This window comes from Scardinius erythrophthalmus (assembly GCF_964197995.2).
Source record: "Scardinius erythrophthalmus genome assembly, chromosome: 2".
In the NCBI taxonomy this organism is placed as follows: Eukaryota; Metazoa; Chordata; class Actinopteri; order Cypriniformes; family Leuciscidae; genus Scardinius; species Scardinius erythrophthalmus.
Genome location: NC_138222.1, coordinates 36,177,271 through 36,197,156, shown reverse-complemented (window position 1 = coordinate 36,197,156; position 19,886 = coordinate 36,177,271). Strand labels below are relative to the sequence as shown.

Below are 19,886 nucleotides of genomic sequence, written 5' to 3'. Positions count from 1 at the left end.
TAACATACGACGTGCTTTTGGCGCCAGCTGGTGGACATTAACTTAGTTGTTGTGGACTTTAGAGTGGTAAAATAACTCAGCTGACGTTGTGAAATAGTAGTTAGCGTCTGAAGCATTTTGAGAATTATAAACTATTTATACAGAAGATAGATACGGTTTTAGCATAGAGATGAAGATCGCGCGGGAATGCAGTACATAAAGCCCGTTCATCATCTCCACAACAGCAGATGGCACTGTCTCATGATCGGCTCGACGAGGACGAGGAACAGTACGCCTGCCTGACGTCATGACGCTTGTTTAACTTTGAGCGGGGAAATATTGAAACGGACTGAGCGGTTCTCCGAAGATCCTCTGTATGTAAACAAACTTTTTTTACAGTCTTTGAAACAAACTGACAGGTTTAAGGTGACGGAAAATGTATATTTACTATGTGCTGATATAGTAGAAATAATGTGCATATACAAAACTAAAGCTTTAACTTAACGTTTCCTGTCGTTAGTTTAACTTTGGTTTGACATGTAAAGTTAACGCTAGGAGAAATAAACTACATTGATACTTATGCTATTGCGTAACTTACATAACTGTAGCCTTACCCTGTGCACGGGTAACGTCATTAACATAAACTTATGGATCAGTGTTACTCACGGTATGTAGTAAGTGTGCTTCTGCTCTGTCTTATAGGTTTTTCAGCGAAATGTCGAAACGAAAGCAGTTTCTGGACTCGGTCCATCATGAGCACGTCCAAGATTTTCTGAACTTCATCAGATTACATGTGAGTCATGTTTTCAACGCTCGCTGTCAGTGTCACAGAATAAGTAGGTTTACTTGTTTTTCACTAGAGATTGTACATTAGTTTAATGTGCATTATTTTATATAAATGGCACTGGATACATGTTTGAAATCATAATAACAAACAAGACCTTTCTGACTAACGTTAATGATGCTGTTATTTTTTAAGTATAAAGACGATGTTAACATTCAGAATAAAGAAGGAAAGTCTTCAGAACTAGCAGTGAAAGCAGGGATTCAGAAAGAGCTGAAAAAGCCCAGTGTTTATTATATAGGCTAGAAGGTCATTGCGTTCACTACTGTTTGTGTTGCAGAAAGATGGAGCAGATCCGTTTGACCTGGCCGAGGTTTTGGCGGAGCTGCAGAGGAGTCAGAGGCAGGAGCTGTGGGAGAGACAGCTGAAGTTACTGCAGCACAGTCTCGCTGCTCACCCTGCAGAGCGCTGGATCACTGGGGCTGAGGAGGACGCGGGCGACATGGAGGTGGAGATCTCTGAGGAGCAGGTCAGGCTGCTAATGTTTAGTAAGAGACAGTAAACCAAGAGCCTTTTGGTAACATGTCAAAATGACGGTGAACGTGACACTGTGAACGACAGTGCAACATGTTCCTGGATCAACACCTTTGTTGGTCCTGGAAAAACATTTCAATCAACCAATCGGATTTGAAGGACAGGTTTTCAGTTAATGTCAAGATGCTTCTACGTTAATGTTTTTCACCTATCATTTCCTTCTGATTTTAGGGATAACTTATGGGTAGGGTTAGGTTTAGGCGTGGGATAGGATTAGGAGTACATTTTCAGAGAGGAATGTTGTTCCAGGATCAACAAAATGTTGACCCAGGAACACATCTGTCTTGGCAAAATCACTGTGACAAAAAATGACAGGTAGTTTGTTGTTCATGTTTCCTTTCAGATACAAACCATGGCAGTAATAGAGGGTGTCACCATTGTGTCTACAGTCTCTGTAGACATTTTGCAGGAAAATGACACTTATACTTCTCTTCTCAACTGTGCCCAGATGCTAAACTGTAAGTACTTCTATGCCTTGTTTCACAGACAGGGCTTAGATTAAGCCAAGATTAGGTTAGTTAAATTAGACATTTAATTAGCTTTTATAAATGTGCCTTAGAAATAAAACATTACTGGTGCACATCTTGAGATAAAACAATGGCAGTGACATATTTTAAGATATGTCAGTGCAAGTTGCTTTCAGTTAAAACATGCATTTTATTCTGGGACTAGCTTAAACCTTGTCTGCGAAACCGGGGGATAATGCAACTCTTTAAGCATCTATTCATTAGAAAATCTTTTATGACAAAATAATTGTTTTTATTGTCACTTTTTAACAAAATTTAAAATGTCCTTGATGAATAGAAGTATTTCTTTAAAACAAGGGGGTGTTATAAAGACAAATAGTTGCAGGTTTGATCTTATTTTTCATAATTGTCATTTTCTCATCACCATTAAACACTTGAAAATGAAATGTGTTCATAATTCAAAATATTTTTCTTAAATAGATATAGAATGTATTTCCTCCCATGTTGTCTTTTCCTCCAGGTATAGAGAGTGCTTTGCCACTGTCACACACCCCCCTCCAGCAGGCTATTCATTGGCTGTTTGAGTGCTGGTGGAGGCAGGATCTAAAAGGAAAAGAGGAGCTTGGTTGGACTGCTTTCCTTGTCTGTTTGGAGAACACTGTTACACTTGAGAAACCGGTATTAGAATTGCTTTATATGCATTATTAACAGATATGACATTATTATATTAACATGTGTATCATTTTATTGATATCATTTTCTGTATTGTAGATGAGCAATGTTGATGCTTTTTGGGTATGTTCCCAGGTCAGTGAGCTCAGAAGGCTCTGTACTCTTCGAGAGGTGCTTCTCAGTGTGGACTTTGCATCTGAAAGAGGTCAGCAGGTCATTGATCCACTGCTCCAGTGCTTCTTCAGGGCCTCTCATATCAAACAAGAAGAGGTTTGTGTATATGTGTTTGTGGGCTCATGAGTTTGAGACATTATTTTCTACAGGAGATCATTTTATATAACTTTGTTTATTGCTCATTTTTCAGGGGAAACGGTTCCTTGCCTTCCTTTTTTCTTGGAACGACAACTTCATTCGGATGATTCATGAAACTATTAAGAATCAGCTGCCGTTTTTCCCAAAGTATTTCATACACTCATGACCTCTTGTTTTATAATGCTAAAAAAGCACTCAGTATTTTTTTATGTGACGGTTCTGTAATAACCTTCCCATATTTATCAGACAAACAATATTAGAGTGGTGTCTGCAGACTGTTTGATCTGCTGTTTCTTTTGATCGTCGTGGTTATTCTTTTTTTTTTTTTTTTTACGCTATACCTGCAGAACTCTGTCTGTTCATGTGGCTGAGATTTACTTCAGAGCATGGAGGAAAGCATCAGGTCCTTCTCTGGAGGAGATTGAGTCCACCTGCATCCAGGACTTAATGCAGCATGCTCTGTTGCTGCACAGAAACTCACCTGTACACAGCAAAGTCAGACAGGTCAGAAACCATATCCTCTTTATTACATTGAAGTAGATCATTCAATTTAGGTTGTGAACTTATGAATGTTCTAAAGTTTGGGGTCAGTAAAATGTTTTAATGGTTTTGAAAGAAGTCTCTTATGCTCAAGGCTGCATTTATTTGATCAATATCATTAATATTAGTGTATTATATAATTTTACATTTTATTAAAATAACTTTTATTTAATGTATTTTAAAATGTCATTTATTCCTGTAATTCTCAATTTCAGTTGATCTTTATTTTGATGAACCAAATTTGATTTTTAAATCCCAAGATCGATCTTTTAGTCTATGTTGTTTTCAGTTATTTGTTGCACGCATCTCATCCAAAAATTGCAATAAGCTTTGTGCTTTGTTACTTTTGATATGAAACAAAATCTCAGCTGTCAATTTTATCACAATAAATCATCGTTTTGGCGCTCTTAGCTTGATAGATCAGACAAGTTTTTATTTGATTGCTGATTATGATTATTTGTTTGAACTTTAACCAACAGTTTTGATTTTAGCTTTTAATATTATTGTAATGTACCAACTGACAGAGTTCCCTGTATAGTTTACAACTTTAGCTGAACAAGATTTTTTTCTTTAAGAAAAATTGACATACTGTACCTGAATTGAATCGAATCGAGATCAGAATCAAATCAAATCAAATCAAGAGCTTATGAATCTGCATCTACCTGTGAATTTTCAGCATCATTACTCCAGTCTCTGGTGTCACATGATCCTTCAGAAATCATTCTAAAATCATGTGGTGCTCAAGAAACATTTATTATTATTATTATCAATGTTGAAAACAGTTGTGCTGCTTAATATTTTTATGTAAATAATTTTAAATGTCTTTGCTGTCACTGATAAATAATGCCCTTGCTAAATAAAAGTATGTCTTACTCCAAACTTTTGAACGGCAGTGTAAGTGAATATGCTTTGCCTTGCCTTATGTTCATGATATACTGCTAAATTTGTGCTGGTGCCATTGGAAGGATTCTGAAAATGACAGAAATAAAAATCAGAAGGCTCATTTGATATAGGGAAGATTTGACAACTAGAACAGATAAATTAGTGATCTGAATTTGAAACAATTCTTCACTGTAAATAAAAATTGTCACTGTCTCTCTATGTAGGTCCTTACTTATTTCCACAAGCAGAAGTTTCGCGAGGGAATCGATGAGATGCTGCACAGACTTTACAAGCCAATTCTGTGGAAAGCATTAAAGGTAGGTCAAAAAGTAGTTGACACTGTGTTGTTTTATTGTTATTTTGTTTTAAATATGCTGTTCTTTGAGTTAAAGCCTAAAGTTAATGAACTAATGCCTCAATGAAATATATCACCTTGTTCATTTCGACATGTTTCTAATCATTTTAAACAGGCCACTAATGCTGAGGTTCGTGCCAATGCCACACTGCTCTTTACTGAGGCTTTTCCCATCCATGACCCCAGCATGAGCAGTGAGATGGTTGACCAGGCTGTTCAGAATCAACTCAATTTACTGTTTGTATGTCAACAGCTGATTCCATTTTGCATTGTTATGCATTATTGATATTTTGTAATATTCAAGGATTTATGTAAAGGGTTCAGTGTGTGCAAATAGAGTGCAACAGGCCCCACCCACTTTTTCGGCAGCTTTGGTTCCAGCAGAATTTTTCCCATATGGATTTTAAGAGTTGTAAGCCATGAACCAAACCAACCAGCGATGAAGTTAATCACAGTATTACAAACTTTATTTTGAAGCAAATAAGTATTTAAAAATCGGACACAAACATACCTTTAGTAAGGGGAAAGAACTTCATTCTCAAGAAGCATTGTGAATGACAAATTAAAAACATGGAGAAATATAAAACTATTGATTTAAAGAATGTAGTTGATTATATATAGAAACAATATATTTTACATTTTGTTGCAAAATATGCATTTTATATATATATATATATATATATATATATATATATATATATATATATATATACACACATATACAGTCAAACCAAAAAATATTCAGATACCAGATATAATTTTTTAAAAAAAATTTTACTAGTGGGTGCAGGACACTATAGTTAATTTATGTCAGTGAGGATAGCAAAATAAAGTAAACTGACATATTATACACAAAAAGTGGACTACCAGTAAAATTAATAAAAATTTGGGACCAAAGATTATTTATAACCATTACTATTTTTAATGTTTTTGAAAGAAGTCTCCTATGCTCACCAAAGCTGCATTTATTTGATAAAAACTACAGAAACTATAATATTGTGAAATATCATTACAGTTTAAAATAATGGTTTTCTATTTGAATATACTTTAAAATATAATTTATTTCTGTGATGCAAAGCTGCATTTTCAGCATCATTATTCCAATCTTCATTCTCGTGATCCTTCAGAAATCATTCTAACATGTTGATTTATTATCAGTGTTGGAAACAGTTGTGCTGCTTAATATTTTTGAGATACTTGTTTTGGATCTGTAATTATTTTCTTTCTTTGAAAGAAATGTATAATTTTATTCAGCGAGGATGTGTTAAATTGTTAAAAAAAAGTGATAAAGATTTATATTGTTAGAAAGATTTTCTAAAGTCTGTTCTTTTTAACTTTTTATTCATCAATAAATCTCGAAAAAAAGTTTCACAGGTTATAAAAAAATATTAAGCAGCACTGATAATAAATCAGCATATTAGAATGATTTCTGAAGGATCATGTGACACTGAAGACTGGAGTAATGGCTGATGAAAATTCAATTTAGCATCATTGAAAGCCATTATTTTAAATTGTTATAATATTTCACAATATGACATTTTTTTCTGTATTTTTCAATATTCAGATGCAGCCTTGATGAGCATAAGATACTTATAAAACATTATAGTAATGTTTCCAAACTTATATATATATTGTACTGTACTGTATGTATGTCTATATACATACACACAAACTACTTAAATATTTCTATGTGTGTGTGTGTGTGTGTGTGTGTGTGTGTATATGTGTATGTGTATGAGTATAATATATATATATATACACACACACATAGATAAAAATATTTAAGTAGTTTAGGAGCGTAGGAAGACTAACCTTTTTCTTTTAGATTCTCTCTGATTGGGGGGGGCTTTCTTTGCAATTGCTGTATCATGGTTAATGTAGATTTTCACAAGGAATTCCACTGTTAAACATGATTATTTAAAAAAAAAGTTGAAATAATGCAGTCTAATGGCTTAAAAAACAACAACCTGAGAATGGTCTGTCTTTTACGCTTTAGAAGTTATTGTTAAAATCAATTCCCCTGTGGAGAAAATAAATTGGATTTTTACTGCTAGAACCCGACTGTTGCATTCAATAGCAGTCATCAAAAAAGATATCACTAACTTATATCGCTATCAAATTGTCTCTTTGTGTCTCTATAGGCTCTCCTTGATGACCCCCAGCCCCTTGTGCGCTCATCAGCAGTGCTCGGAGTTTGTTCTGTTCTGGCTCGTTGCTGGGAGGTCATACCCTCCACGGTCATCACTGACCTCCTGGAGAAGCTCATCCTGCAGCTTGCTAATGACACAAGCTCTCCAGATGTCCGCTGCTCCGTCTTCATGGTAAAACCCCTGACTGTCTCTCAGTCACTTGAGAAAAGTGATCAGAGAGAGAGAGATGGGGAGCAATTGCTCGGCATCTTTCCAGTTTTGCAGTAAAATGAAATTTAAAGCCATTTACAGCTCGAGGAAGGACACTGTCTTCTGCTCTGTGATTTCAGTGTAATTTGTTCGTTTAAGAGCTTCAAACTAAAAGGCTTTTTAGGGGGAATGGGCATACCCAATCATTAATTTATAGTTCAGAGGTTAGCAGTGCTTACAAAATCATTTTAACCTCAAAGTTAAGTTAAATTAATATGTTCACAATTCATTTGATATTTTGTTCTTATAATGTTCAGGGACATAATTATAGTTTTACATATCTTTGTGGCAGTAAAATAGTAGCTTTAATTTTTGTGTAATGAGATGGAGAACTCAGCATGGTCTATATATTTTTCATCCTCATTTTTTGTGCATGACTAAGCCTTATTATAGCCTGTTTGTTTGCTCTGCAGTGCATGTCTATAATTCTGGATAACAGTTTAAGCCATCCACTCATGGAAAAACTGTTGCCTGCATTGAAGAGTAGCCTCCATGACAGCTCTGAAAAGGTGCGTGTTGCCTTTGTGGGCATGCTCCTCAAGATCAAGGGTGTACGGGCAGCCAAGGTAACAGGGTTACACCAAAATTTATTTTATTGATATTATATGTCACATCGTTTGATCTCTCACTAAATATGATGCCTTTAATTGAGTTAAAAATGTTAATTTAAACAAAATATTTGTGTATTAATTTATGCCTATTCTTTCACTCCTTGTTATTCTACAGTTTTGGAAAGTTTGTTCCCTGGAGCACCTGCTGGCTCGATTGGAGATGGACTCTCCTCCTGTCTCTAAGCGAATTGTCAATCTCCTGTTTAACTCATTCTTTCCAGTCAACCAACCAGAGACTGTCTGGTGTGAGCGATGCGTCACCCTGATTCAGACAAACCCTGGAGCGGCTCGCAAATTTTACCAGCATGCCTATCTGTACACAGCTCCTGCTAATATAGGTTAGATTGCTTTAGATACCCCAGTAAGCTTTCTTAATGTAAATTCTGTTTTAATATTGTGTGTTGTGATGTGTTGAGTTACCAGGGTTTGGTTTTGTCATTTTGAAGCACAGTATGTGTCACTATTAACTCAATGTACTTTTTCTTTGTAGTCAAGCTAATGCTGGTGATCCGAAAATGTCTGAATGTGTGCATTCAAAATGCAGGAGATGATGAATTTGTATCTAGCAATAAAGAAAACAGCACGGTGAGATTTCATATACACTACTGTTTTAAAGTTTGTGGTCAGTAAAATTTTTGTTTGTTTTTAAAAGAAGCCTCTTCTCATCAAGTACAATACAGTAAAAACAGTAATATTGTGAAATATTATTACAATTTAAAATAAATGTTTTTCTTTGATTTTGATCAATTTAATGCATCCTTGCTGACCAATAGTATTCATTTCTTTAAAAAACATTCAAATGACGTACATTTTATATACCCTTTGCAAACTGAATCTTGCTTCCTTTTTACCATATATTGGAAATATATTCTTAAACGAGTAGAAAGGCCTCTCAGCATTTAGATTAAATGTTTTCCACAATACCCTAGACACTGCCGAGCAATGATGGAGAACTTCAAACGGCTATAAATAATAATGCGTATGTTTGTTATTGTCACTAGATGTTGGAGGATGTTCTCTCAGTGCAGGACACTGCCTCCATGGCCAGCCTGCTGGAGATCCTTGTCATTCTGTGGAAAAGTGTTCAGAAATCTCTTATGGCTAACCCAGAGGCCTTCAAGTACACCACGTCAAAATTTGCATCTGCTCTGCCCCAGTATCTAAAAATCTTTCAGGTAAGAGGCACATTCACACACACAGGGAACCAAAGGGCAATTCTAAGAGCAAAGCTGCACACTGTAATCACATCATTACAGCTGATGCAATATGGTTGCAACCTGAAGCGGTTGTCTGTATTTGTGTGTGTGCAGGAGGAGCGGTGTAAAGCCCCTCTCATTCTTCTAGCCTCTCTACTTCCTGTCACTGCTGTTCCAGCTCTGAGGTTAGTAGGACTCTCCCCTTGAACAACCCCTAAATGCAGCTCACATTGTTAAATGCCCCCATTTTAAAGGAATAGGGCAGCCAAAAATGAAAACACATTCTTCGAGAGATTCATTTTCTAAAATGTAATTTTTGGGGAAACTTCCTGTAAAGAACAGTTCGATGAAGAAAAGAGCTTTTCAAAACTTTCTTTCCTGCTGAGTGTCTTAACACAGTCGGCATGGTATCTCAGCCATCTCCCCAGAACAGCAGGTTGGCTCAAAAGTGAAATGCCAATTCCGATTCCCATTTCATCCGAAAGACGTCCTTTAATGCTGGTGGGATTGAGTGTGTTTTCAAGGCTTTAGAGCGATCTGTAGGACAGTCTGGTTGTACTGCATGATTGTGTGTTCCTCTCTGCAGGAGTAAAGTGATGTCTCACTTGAGGAGTTTGAAAGCGGGCACCGCTGTGACGGCATACAGTCAGTCAGTGGAGTGTCTCTGTAGCTGGGGGCAGATCAGCCATATTGTGGAGCTGATAGAGAACTGGCTTACAGAGGCTGCACCTGTAAAAGAGGTAAATGTTGTGTAAAGTGTCCTTGTCCAGGACTCTAGACTAACATTTAAGAGCAGTGAATTGCCGAAACCGAATTGCCTCGATACCATTGAGTATCAAAAAATGTCTTGTCGTTCGGTACCAAATTTTGATACCTGAGGGGTTAATCTTGTCAACGTCAGTGAAAAAATAAGCATGCAGTATGTATGATGTGCCCAAATCAAGTGCTGGTGATTGGCTGTGTCGATGCATCAAGGACAAACACTAGTTTACGCCGGCTTGATGGCAACAGCACACAATACAATGAACGGCGCAGACGAGCACTGCGTGCGTTGCACGTGCTGTGTAGTAAAGGGAACCGCACGTCTACGCCATTCATTGACGCAGAACATGCAGGATTTATATTTAAATAGTGCTTTTGCGGTTTAATATTCTCACTTTGACGACATTTCATTTGAGAGAAACTATCATCACATCACAGAAGAAGGTCTACACTACCCTGGAAATCCAGAGTTCTCGCGAGAGCACAATTTGAATTTGCTCAGTGAGTTACTCTGGCATTGAGTAATGATGCTCATTAACTATGCCCTTGTAGCCGAGCTGCACCAATCACATCGGTGTATCTGATATAGGCAGCCAGAGGCTAGCTAAACAGATGACAACAGCGCTAGTGACAGTGAATCACGACAGTGATTGGTCGTAGTGTTATCCAATTGCGTGCAGTGAGATTCTCAAATCTGTGCCGCCCCTCCAGTTGGGCGATTTTCATTACTTGATGCCAGACCCTTAATCTTTCAGATTTGGGTCTGGATTTCCAGGCTAGGTCTACACGGCAACCCGTCAAAATAAAAGTTTAGTTTAACTTAAAGAAACTGCGATAGAAATATATTATGCTTGTGCAGTATAATGTACATCTTACTACTACTAATACTACAACTAATAATAATAATACAATTATTATTAAAACAAATTTTCTTCCATGTTCCATGTTAACAGTAAACCTGTTGTGTAGCACTTGTTTGGCAAAAAAATTTAAGGGCTTGTTTAATTTTCATTTGAATAAAAGTTTATTTAAAAGAAAATGTAATGTTGTATACCTTAATAAAAATACCTTAATATCTTAAAAAAAAAAAAAGAATTCATAGGGCCCTATTATTGTATACAAATGAATCAATTAAGTTGTTTTTATACATTTTATTAATTAGATATGTTTTTGAATAAACCATTAAAATGGAATATAGACAAAATAAAACAGAAAGCACAGAACTGGGTAAAAATAAAACATTTTAAAATAAAAACCATTAAGAATGTAATTTTTGTAAAACTTTTAATAAATTGCTGTTAATTACAAATGTTTTTTTGTTAATAACATTTAATTTAACCATCCAGAAAAATTAAAACGGGGGAAGAAACGGAATCCAGGAAAATTAAAACGGAATTAACTCACTTAAATTTTGCTGCATTTACAGTTTAGCTTTCTTGTTTTTTCCCCTCTTCACATTAATGTTACAGCCTCTGCTATAGCATTATCTGTTCATAAAATTGGTATCAAAAAAAGTTCAGGAACCGGTATTGAAGTCATGGTATCGGTATCGAAATCGAACTTTTTATAATGATACCCAGCCCTAGCCACATGTAAAACCACGCATGACACCTCATTATCATGGTAAAAACTGTATGGATTTGCCATGAAAAACAGTAGCCTAAACACATTTAGTATAAATACGAATGCACAAAAACTAAACTATTATAGCTTAACAAAAAATACTGTAACTATTCAATTACTTCATTAATAAACAGGCTACACATCTACATTAATAATAAAACAAAATTCACTATTAATATCCCACATTTCTGCAACAATACCATGTTTACAGTTAGTGTTGCTACAGTAAATCCATTGAAAAGGCTCAGTGTTTCTGCTGTTTTCCGCATCAGTGTGGTTGAGAATGTCAGCACTATTTCATCTGGCTTTAAACTAGTTTAAACCACTGAGACATTTGTGGTTTACATCGGAGAACTCTGTGCCAAACCCGAACGCTTCTCACTGGATCTCACAGCGCTGTTTTTGTGGTCGCGTGATTGAGACCTGTCAGCGTGTAAACGCATTCGCTTTTGCACCGAGCTGATAAATGGTCCATGTAGCCCCGTTCAAACGAGCAGTGCTGTTTCGTTTTGCTTTTGGTGTGTTTTCTGTTTAAGGTTTTTCATACGCAACAGAAATGGCAGCGCTTATCAAATCGGATGTGGCACTAGTGCAACCTCTAACAAAATTCAGTTGCACCAGCAGGAAAAAAAGGTTGCAGTCTAGAGCCCTGTTGTGGGGGTTTATTAGCTGTTTATGGTGCTTTTATATCATCTATGATCACTCTCTAATCAACAGGGTGATGAAGATACGACGGGCAAAGTGCATTTTGATGGGCTAGAAGAGTCAAAGCCAGATCTGGGCCTGGACTATCTGGATTATCTGCTCATGCGCCCTAAAACACGAGACTGTCTTCTCACGCTGCCGCTGGATCAGATCAGACAGCTCCAGAAGGCCCTCAACAAATGGAAGGTACCTTAGACATGAGGTTTGATGATAACCATTACAGAGAATTGGTGCAAGCGTACTCGTATTGCGTGTCGTGTAATTGCTGTCATTAGTTACAAAGTAAACATGGTAATTGCAGGTTTTGAGCAGTCTTGCTTTGAAGATAAGGGTGCACGGAGCGGTTTGGCTATATGTCGTGATGTTTTTGCCCTTATTATAATAATAATAAAAGCACTGTGAGCTTAGAGAAGTATTGTTATACTCAAGGGAAGTTATGGTTACTGAGGTCTTTAGATATTACATCATTTTTTTTTTTTTTTTTGCTTCTACTTTAGGAAAAGGTAGAGTTTTTTTTTTTTTTTTTTTTGGAAAAGTTTCTAGGTTCTTTTTTCTGAACTAAATCCATAATGCACCTTTAATTCAGAGCTATTGTTATTGCTCTTTTGTATATGTGTCCAGTCGCTGCTGTTCTCCTCTCTGAGTGGATCAGAGGTCAGCGTGGCAGTCATTGAGACCGCACTGAGAGCTTTTATCTTCCATGGCAGACTCAGTATCCACCTTCAACACAAAGTGAGTATATAGCCATAGCCGTAACCGCATTGCATGAGCTCTTTGAGTCCTTTACACGCCAAACAAAGCAATCATTCACTGAACACACTGAGACAAATGATGTTATTAGGATGTGAAGAGAGGTTTAAGAGAAATAAATTGTCTCTCAGTACATACATTCTCAAGCACTGAGGTGACGTGGCATAAATCCATTTCAGCAGTTGAAGCAGGTCACAGGATCTCAAGCCAATACCACTGTATTGCACTGTTTTTTACATTCTGTGCTGAACTGTGCAAATGGTTTCCATTATAGACATAACTGAGATTTCATGAACTACAGATGCTCTGTAAGCTCACTTTTAGATTGAACAAATAAAACGGTTTCTGCACGTTTCTGATCCTACAGTACCCAGAGGAACGGGAGTTTCTCAAATCCCTGGAGCATTCTGTGTCCTGGGTAGAGAAGAGAGTCCTTCCTTTCCTGGCCAACTCCAGCAGTGAGCAACAGCTGTCTTTAAGCAGGAAGACCGTAGAAGTGAGTGACATGATCAGTGTGAAAGTGACAAATTTATCACCAATATCTCATTTTATTTAATATATGTCAGGAAGATTTTTTTTCTATTCATCGAAGAATCCTAGAAAAAATTTGTGCAGATACTACTGTAACAACATTGATAAGAATAACAGGGTTCCCACGGGTCCTTGAAATCCTTGAAAGTTTGTGAATCTGGAAAAAACAAATCAAGGCCCTGGAAAGTTTTTGAAAATAAACATACATAGATACAGGTCCTTAAAAGTGCTTGAATTTATTTTCTGCAAGATGTTTTCTGGAAAAAAATCCATATTATTCCCTCCGGTCCGCTAATGTGTTATTTTGCCAACACTGCGTGGCCTATGCATACTAGCTTGCTTGTTTTACGTTAGTTACACGCATTTGCCCAAATATTTTATTTAATGTAATGTTTAATTGCTTTGCTTTAAAATAATGTAAACCCATCAGGCAAGAAAAACTTAAAAGCATATTCATATACAAAACTTCTGGTTACATAAGCCTAAGCTCTTTTAAAAAGAAATCCATGCAAAAGTTAATATCAGATCATTGTAGAATACAGTATAGGATGTACCGAATATTCTTCAGTTTTATGTAAAACAGAAATATGACGAATAGAATATCAGATCTCTGTCATATGGCCAAAAAAAAAAAGACGCTTTTTTGCATAGTTGTGTTTGACACATGAAAACTGTAACAATGCATCTTGCAAGGTAACACAATGAGTTTTTGAGTCCTTGAATTAAGTCCCCACATTAAGTCCTTGAATTTGAGGGTATTGGACCTGGAAAGTCCTTGAAAGGTCCTTGAATTTGAAGTTAACCAAGGTGTGGGAACCCTGGAATAAGAAATGTTTCTTGAGCACCGAATCAGCATACTAAAATGATTTCTGAAGAATTATGTGACACTAAAGACTGGAGTTACAGCTGCTGAAAATTCAGCTTTGCATCACAGGCAACAATTTTTAAATATTAATATTAAAATAGAAGTCATTTATTTTAAATTGTAGAAAAAATGACACACAAGTCCTAATCCTAAAAATATACATTGTTTCACAATTTTACAATGAATTGTGCAGAAACATGCTTTTTCATTATATTCCTTTGATTTATTTCTCCTCTTGTGTCATTGTCAGAGTTGTTTAACAGTGTGCACGGATGTGCTGCGGGTTTCTGTAGGAGACAGTGATTTCAAAGACCACTTACTGCAGCACATTGCCTCTCTATTGCAGACAGGTGAGTCCTTTAGTATTCATACTAATCCAGGGCCCAGTGATAGTTGCATAAATCTGTCCCCTTTTTTTTTTTTCAGTTTGATAAATGTACATTTAATCAAGATGCACTATGTTTGACCCCTTCATGCTAAATTTTACAATAGCATAATGTTTTATTTATCACAATTGTGTGTGTATGTGTGTTCATATAGAGAAAGGATATATATGCACTCCTCATGTGCTCGCTCTGCTTACTGAGGTGGCACTGGGCTGCCTTTCCCATAAGGCTGAGGGGCAGGAAGATCAACTGTTGCTCACTATTCGCATTTTGACTAACATCTTCCAGAAAGTTGTGGAGATCATAGCACATCGACTGCGTAAAGACAAGGAAGAGGGTCAGGAGGTGAGGCCTTTGATAAGAGACATTAAAGTCTTCCTCAGCACTTTAATTTCTTTGTGTTTACCAAACCTTTGTGCTTATGTACATATTTAAATTGAATTTAGTTCAAATTCGGCTGACATTTCTGCCTGACAACATTTCTTTCTAACACTTTCTGTATGTATGTTTAGCTGTGTTGCTCTTCTGAGGAAGCTCTCCATGAGTTTCTGCTGGTAACTAAGTTTGCGACTGAGAGGTCAGAGTTTATCACAGGAGTCTTCTCATCTCTCTGTGCAGCAGTTATTATTGATATCAGCCGCACCTTGCAGAAGGTAAATCTGCTAATAATTTATTTTTGTATTGCTGTTAGTGTGATGTTTGGGTGGCATTTCTTCCTTGTCTTTGTAATTGAAACATTTGTTGAGCTCAATGCCATAGCATTTCCTCTTTTTTCTCGGGTGTATTGTTTGACAAAATGACTGATAAAAAAATAATTGTTTTGTTCTTGAGACAAAGTAAAACCACAAACAGCGTGGAAGAGCTGTCTAAAGCCATGTATAAAAATAAGTTAAAAAATAAAAGAAACCAATTGAGACACTGAAGATTAAATGTAGAAAACAGCAATTTAATGTTTCTACATGCAGATCTCTCATGTGGAAGAGGTGCTGACACCAGAGACAGTTAATGACCTTCCACATCTTTCGAACACCATTCTCAAAGTCACACTCAGATCTCCTGCTGTTACCAGGTAATATGAAACACCAGCTAGAGCTAAAAGCCCTGTATTTTTACTTAAATTGAACATTTCTGATTGATATTCTGGTATGTTCTAGGTTTTTTCTGTCTGAAATGAGCTCCTCTATAGAGTCAGAGGCTATCGATAGTATCACACAATGGGCTGCAGTTACACACATTCTGACCATCATCAAACAATGTGAGTTTTTTTTGTTACTCTGGTCATTTTTAAAGGTATAGTTCTAAAAATCATTCTAATATAAATTAAAGCAGAGTCCACACTGACTATTATAATAACAACACCAAGAAACAATATTGTTGGAATCACTTTCCGATCGAGGGCTTAAAAATGTTTCTTTCTTTTTTTTGAGGAAGACAAAACACAAATATCCAACATTCGCTGGTGAAAAATCTCGTAACTACATTGGAAATGTTTTATTAATGTTAATATAACTACATGCAAGTGTCTGCCCATACATAAAGCCACAATACTATCTTTGACAACAAGGTGCTTAATCATTTAAAAACTATTCTAACCTTTCTACACTACCAACCTGCAATTTTCACTGGTTTCAAAACACCACTCTGGATTTAAAGGGTTAGTTCACCCAAAAAAGAAAATTATGTCATTAATGACTCACCCTCATGTCGTTCCAAGCCCGTAAGACCTCCGTTCATATTCGGAACACAGTTTAAGATATTTTAGATGTAGTCCGAGAGCGTTCTGTCCCTCCATTGAAAGTCAATAGACGGCATTCTGTCCATGTCCAGAAAGGCAGTACAGACATCATCAAAGTAGTCCATGTGACATCAGTGGCTCAATCTTAAGTTTATCAAGCGACGAGAATACTTTTTGTGCACAAAAATTAAACAAAAATAACGACTTTATTCCACTATTCATTTCCTTCTCTCTAGGCCTCGAGTGAGTTCACGTAGTGTTTTTGCGTAGCGTGTCTGTGTTGTACGTCACACGCATCACACATGACCAGCGTCGGCCAATAGTGAGCCTACATGTGACGTACAACACAGACGCGCTGCGCAAAAACACTACGTTAAATAGCTCGAGGCCCAGAGAGAGAATGAAATGAATAGTGGAATAAAGTCGTTATTTTTGTTTACTTTTTGCGCACAAAAAGTATTCTCGTCGCTTGATAAACTTAAGATTGAGCCACTGATGTCACATGGACTACTTTGATGATGTCTTTATTGCCTTTCTGGACATGGACAGTATGCCGTCTATTGACTTTCAATGGAGGAACAGAAAGCTCTCGGACTACATCTAAAATATCTTAAACTGTGTTCCGAAGATGAACGGAGGTCTTACGGGCTTGGAACGACATGAGGGTGAGTCATTAATGACATAATTTTCCTTTTTGGGTGAACTAACCCTTTAACCTGCTATGGTAACAGATCCTCGGATAAATTCCTGCAATCCAACAGCTAATGCACATTGCCTTGCGACTCACATAGGATGACTTGACAACTGAGCGTGGGCATTTAACTCACGTTAGATGTGTCAACGTCACATTTGCATAGGCCGTATTTGTATTCATGGTTGATTAACTGCCAAATTAAAATCTTAAACCGAACGATAAAATAACATTATTAACCGGTTAATGGTCATTTCAAATAAGCCTTTCTGTTAAGGAAATTTTAACTTAATTTCATTTTTATGTTCTTTAAAGGGATAGTTCACCCAAAAAATTTAATTAGCCCATGATTTTCTCACCCTCAAGTCATCCTTGGTGTATATTACATTCTTCTTTCATTCGAATACAATCGGAGTCACGTATATTAAAGGAACACTCCACCGTTTTTCATATTAAACTATGTTATTCCCTTGACTAAGACGAGTTGATACATACCTCTCTCATCTCAGTGCGTGCAACTCAATCGCTCTGGCGCGCGGCGACACTTTGATAGCACTTAGCTTAGCCCAGTTCATTCATTAGGATCCAAACAGAGATGAAGTTAGAAGTGACCAAACACCTCCACGTTTTCTCTATTTAAATACAGTTACACAAGTAGTTACACGACCAAGTATGGTGACACAAAATAAAACGTGGCGCTTTTCTAAGCGGGTAAAAAGGATAACATAGTTTAATATGAAAAAACGGTGGAGTGTTCCTTTAAAAAATGTTCTGGCTCTTCCAAGCTTTATAATGGCAGTGAATTGCTGTTTCTGTTTTGAAGTCCATAAAAGTGCATCCATCCATCATAAAAGAACTCCACACGGCTCCGGGTGGTTAATAAAGGCCTTCTGAAGCAACGCGTTCGTGTAAGAAAAATATTACTATATAAAACGTTACAAAGTAAAATTCTAGCTTCCGGCACAACTTCAGCACAACGCGTTATCTTCTGCTGGTGTCGACGCTAATATAGTTATCGTTGTAGTTATCTTTATAGTTATCGTCCTTGGTGTGAACGGGCCTTTACTTGGTTCCAACACCTGAATATTTGATAGTAAAACTTTAAGCATTTTATAGAAAATTATTCCACTAGACATTCTGAAAGACGTGCTATCAAAATTCATTTGACACTATCCAGTACTAAAGCGTACAACAAGTCCAGTTGAGTTGGACCAGTTGAGTTGGACTACATTTTTACTTTTCTGCTTTGTTTATTACAGCTGATGCATTTGTTGTGGAGTTGAAGGAAATTGCTGTGTCTGTACGCAGACAAATACAGAACTTTTACATCTTCTCTGCAGAAAACTCTGACAATATACAGAGGTAAAAAAATAAATTGTCATATTGTGAAAGCATGCCGTCTTTGTACTACAGTATACACTATAATAGCTGTATGACTGTTAATGTTGCTTTGCTCTTTTTTTCTCTCAATCTTAGGACCATCTATGAATCCACTATCAGGATGCTGAATGATATCCTAAATCCATGCCAACAACCAAACAGTTAAACGGGCAAGCTAATAGTTTAGAGCTTTTGCATACTCGCACAAAATCCATTGGTCACTTTTTCATTTTCTCATCTGTATATTGTGTTGCATGTTTTTCACTCTCTACATATGGATGGATTTGATATACAAGGGCCTTCACTATATAAGTAAGCAAGACTTCCATAAAACATCTTGGTTCACTAAAAGCAGAGTGCTCACACTGTCCATCACCCTTGATACTTCATTGTATTTTATTTTGTATGGTTTCAAACAGTTGTGTTCTAATATAATTGTAGGTTAAAATCTTCTCAAAGGCTTTTATTTTTTTAAACATATCACTGTGTCTGGTATGTCTTAAGATACGATTATTTATTTCATCAAGTGTCTTTGATGAAATATGTCCCTCTCATTCACATATTCTGTGTTATATTTAGATCCAACTAGGGTGTGACATGTTGTCAATGTTGTCATGTCGATAAAGTAGTTACTAAATGTGTTCTGAGCTATGAATATGTGATTGAAAATTTCCCTAATCTGAGGTCTATACAGTATCCGTCTAAAATCATGGTATAAAATAAAGAAAAGGCACATGAAATTCAGATTACTTGGGAAAAAGCTGTGTTGCTTGTTTGAACTTGAACCTTAATGGTTGGGTGGACTGTCAACTTCTGATTCTACAGTGACAAGATTACTCTTACATTACTTTTTCTCCATTTTGATTTCTGCTTGGATTTTGTTTCTTTTCATAATGGTTGGAATACTTTCACATCAATGCACTATTAAAATTCCATCCCTTGTTTTAATTAATCATGTCATAGCTTAAAAAAGTGAAGTGTGTATGTGTCTATATAGGCATTTAGTCTTCCCTTATCAGTCCATGGTTTAAACTTCACTTTCTGCTTTCTCTGCTGGGTGGTTATTTTAATATGATAGATTATGGCATAACTTTGACTTGCTCATTCATCACACAGGTGGCAGGCGATTTATTATTGTAGTGTGTTGTTTGTCAAGTACAGCATTCCAGCGTCTCGGTAGAGGGCACAACCTTTGAGCATAATAACTGCGCTGGAGAGCAACATAGATAACACTTCCTCAACCTCTTCTATCTGATAAGAGAAAAGGAGAGATGAAGCGAGCTCCATCTCTGCAAACTAAATTCAACTGACCGCGCAGAAGTCTTAAAAAACAGCGAGAAAGCGCATGTAGCGAGTGACGTCAGTAGCTGAGGCGGGGCGCTGATCGTGGTGCTGAATGCGCCTCGCGCTTTTAGAGTTGAGTGCAGGACACGGGGTACCAGAGCATCACTCATCTAACAATCCTCCATCACATTTGCCTCTGACCTACTTCCGCTCTAATCACATCACCCCTGAAACGTGAGAGCCGCTATGCCGAATTAACGGGAGCTGTTTGCGCTCGAAGGGCAGGATGGCTTCTGTGCGCGCGCTGCTCCTCGCCTTGCTATCTGTCCACGCGCTCGACGTTGCCATCGCGGACAAGAAATTCGGTAAGTTAGTTCGACGTG

At 36.9% G+C, this 19,886-nt stretch overlaps 1 protein-coding gene across 1 annotated transcript; it reads left to right on the top strand.

Moving 5' to 3' along the window:
* The first annotated feature begins 286 nt into the window (after nt 1-286).
* On the top strand, nt 287-19,268 carry ncapg2 (non-SMC condensin II complex, subunit G2). Its single transcript, XM_081347106.1, has 27 exons — nt 287-353; nt 682-772; nt 1,104-1,292; nt 1,701-1,815; nt 2,345-2,502; nt 2,632-2,766; nt 2,861-2,955; nt 3,156-3,312; nt 4,455-4,547; nt 4,701-4,826; nt 6,727-6,906; nt 7,398-7,550; nt 7,711-7,933; nt 8,086-8,180; nt 8,597-8,770; nt 8,906-8,976; nt 9,378-9,531; nt 11,894-12,067; nt 12,503-12,613; nt 12,999-13,127; nt 14,278-14,377; nt 14,568-14,758; nt 14,926-15,066; nt 15,379-15,482; nt 15,568-15,668; nt 18,099-18,201; nt 18,316-19,268. Exons 2-27 carry the CDS (start codon nt 695-697, stop codon nt 18,383-18,385), a joined length of 3,420 nt encoding a protein of 1,139 aa, XP_081203232.1. The 5' UTR covers nt 287-353; nt 682-694; the 3' UTR covers nt 18,386-19,268.
* Nucleotides 19,269-19,886: the final 618 nt, after the last annotated feature.

Bases quoted from the DNA above. Each gene is read 5' to 3' on its own strand.
- ncapg2 (XM_081347106.1), top strand. From the start codon at position 695: ATGTCGAAACGAAAGCAGTTTCTGGACTCGGTCCATCATGAGCACGTC. The intron at 8,181-8,596 runs GTGAGATTTCAT...TATTGTCACTAG, and splicing joins GCAATAAAGAAAACAGCACG to ATGTTGGAGGATGTTCTCTC. The intron at 14,378-14,567 runs GTGAGTCCTTTA...GTGTTCATATAG, and splicing joins TGCCTCTCTATTGCAGACAG to AGAAAGGATATATATGCACT.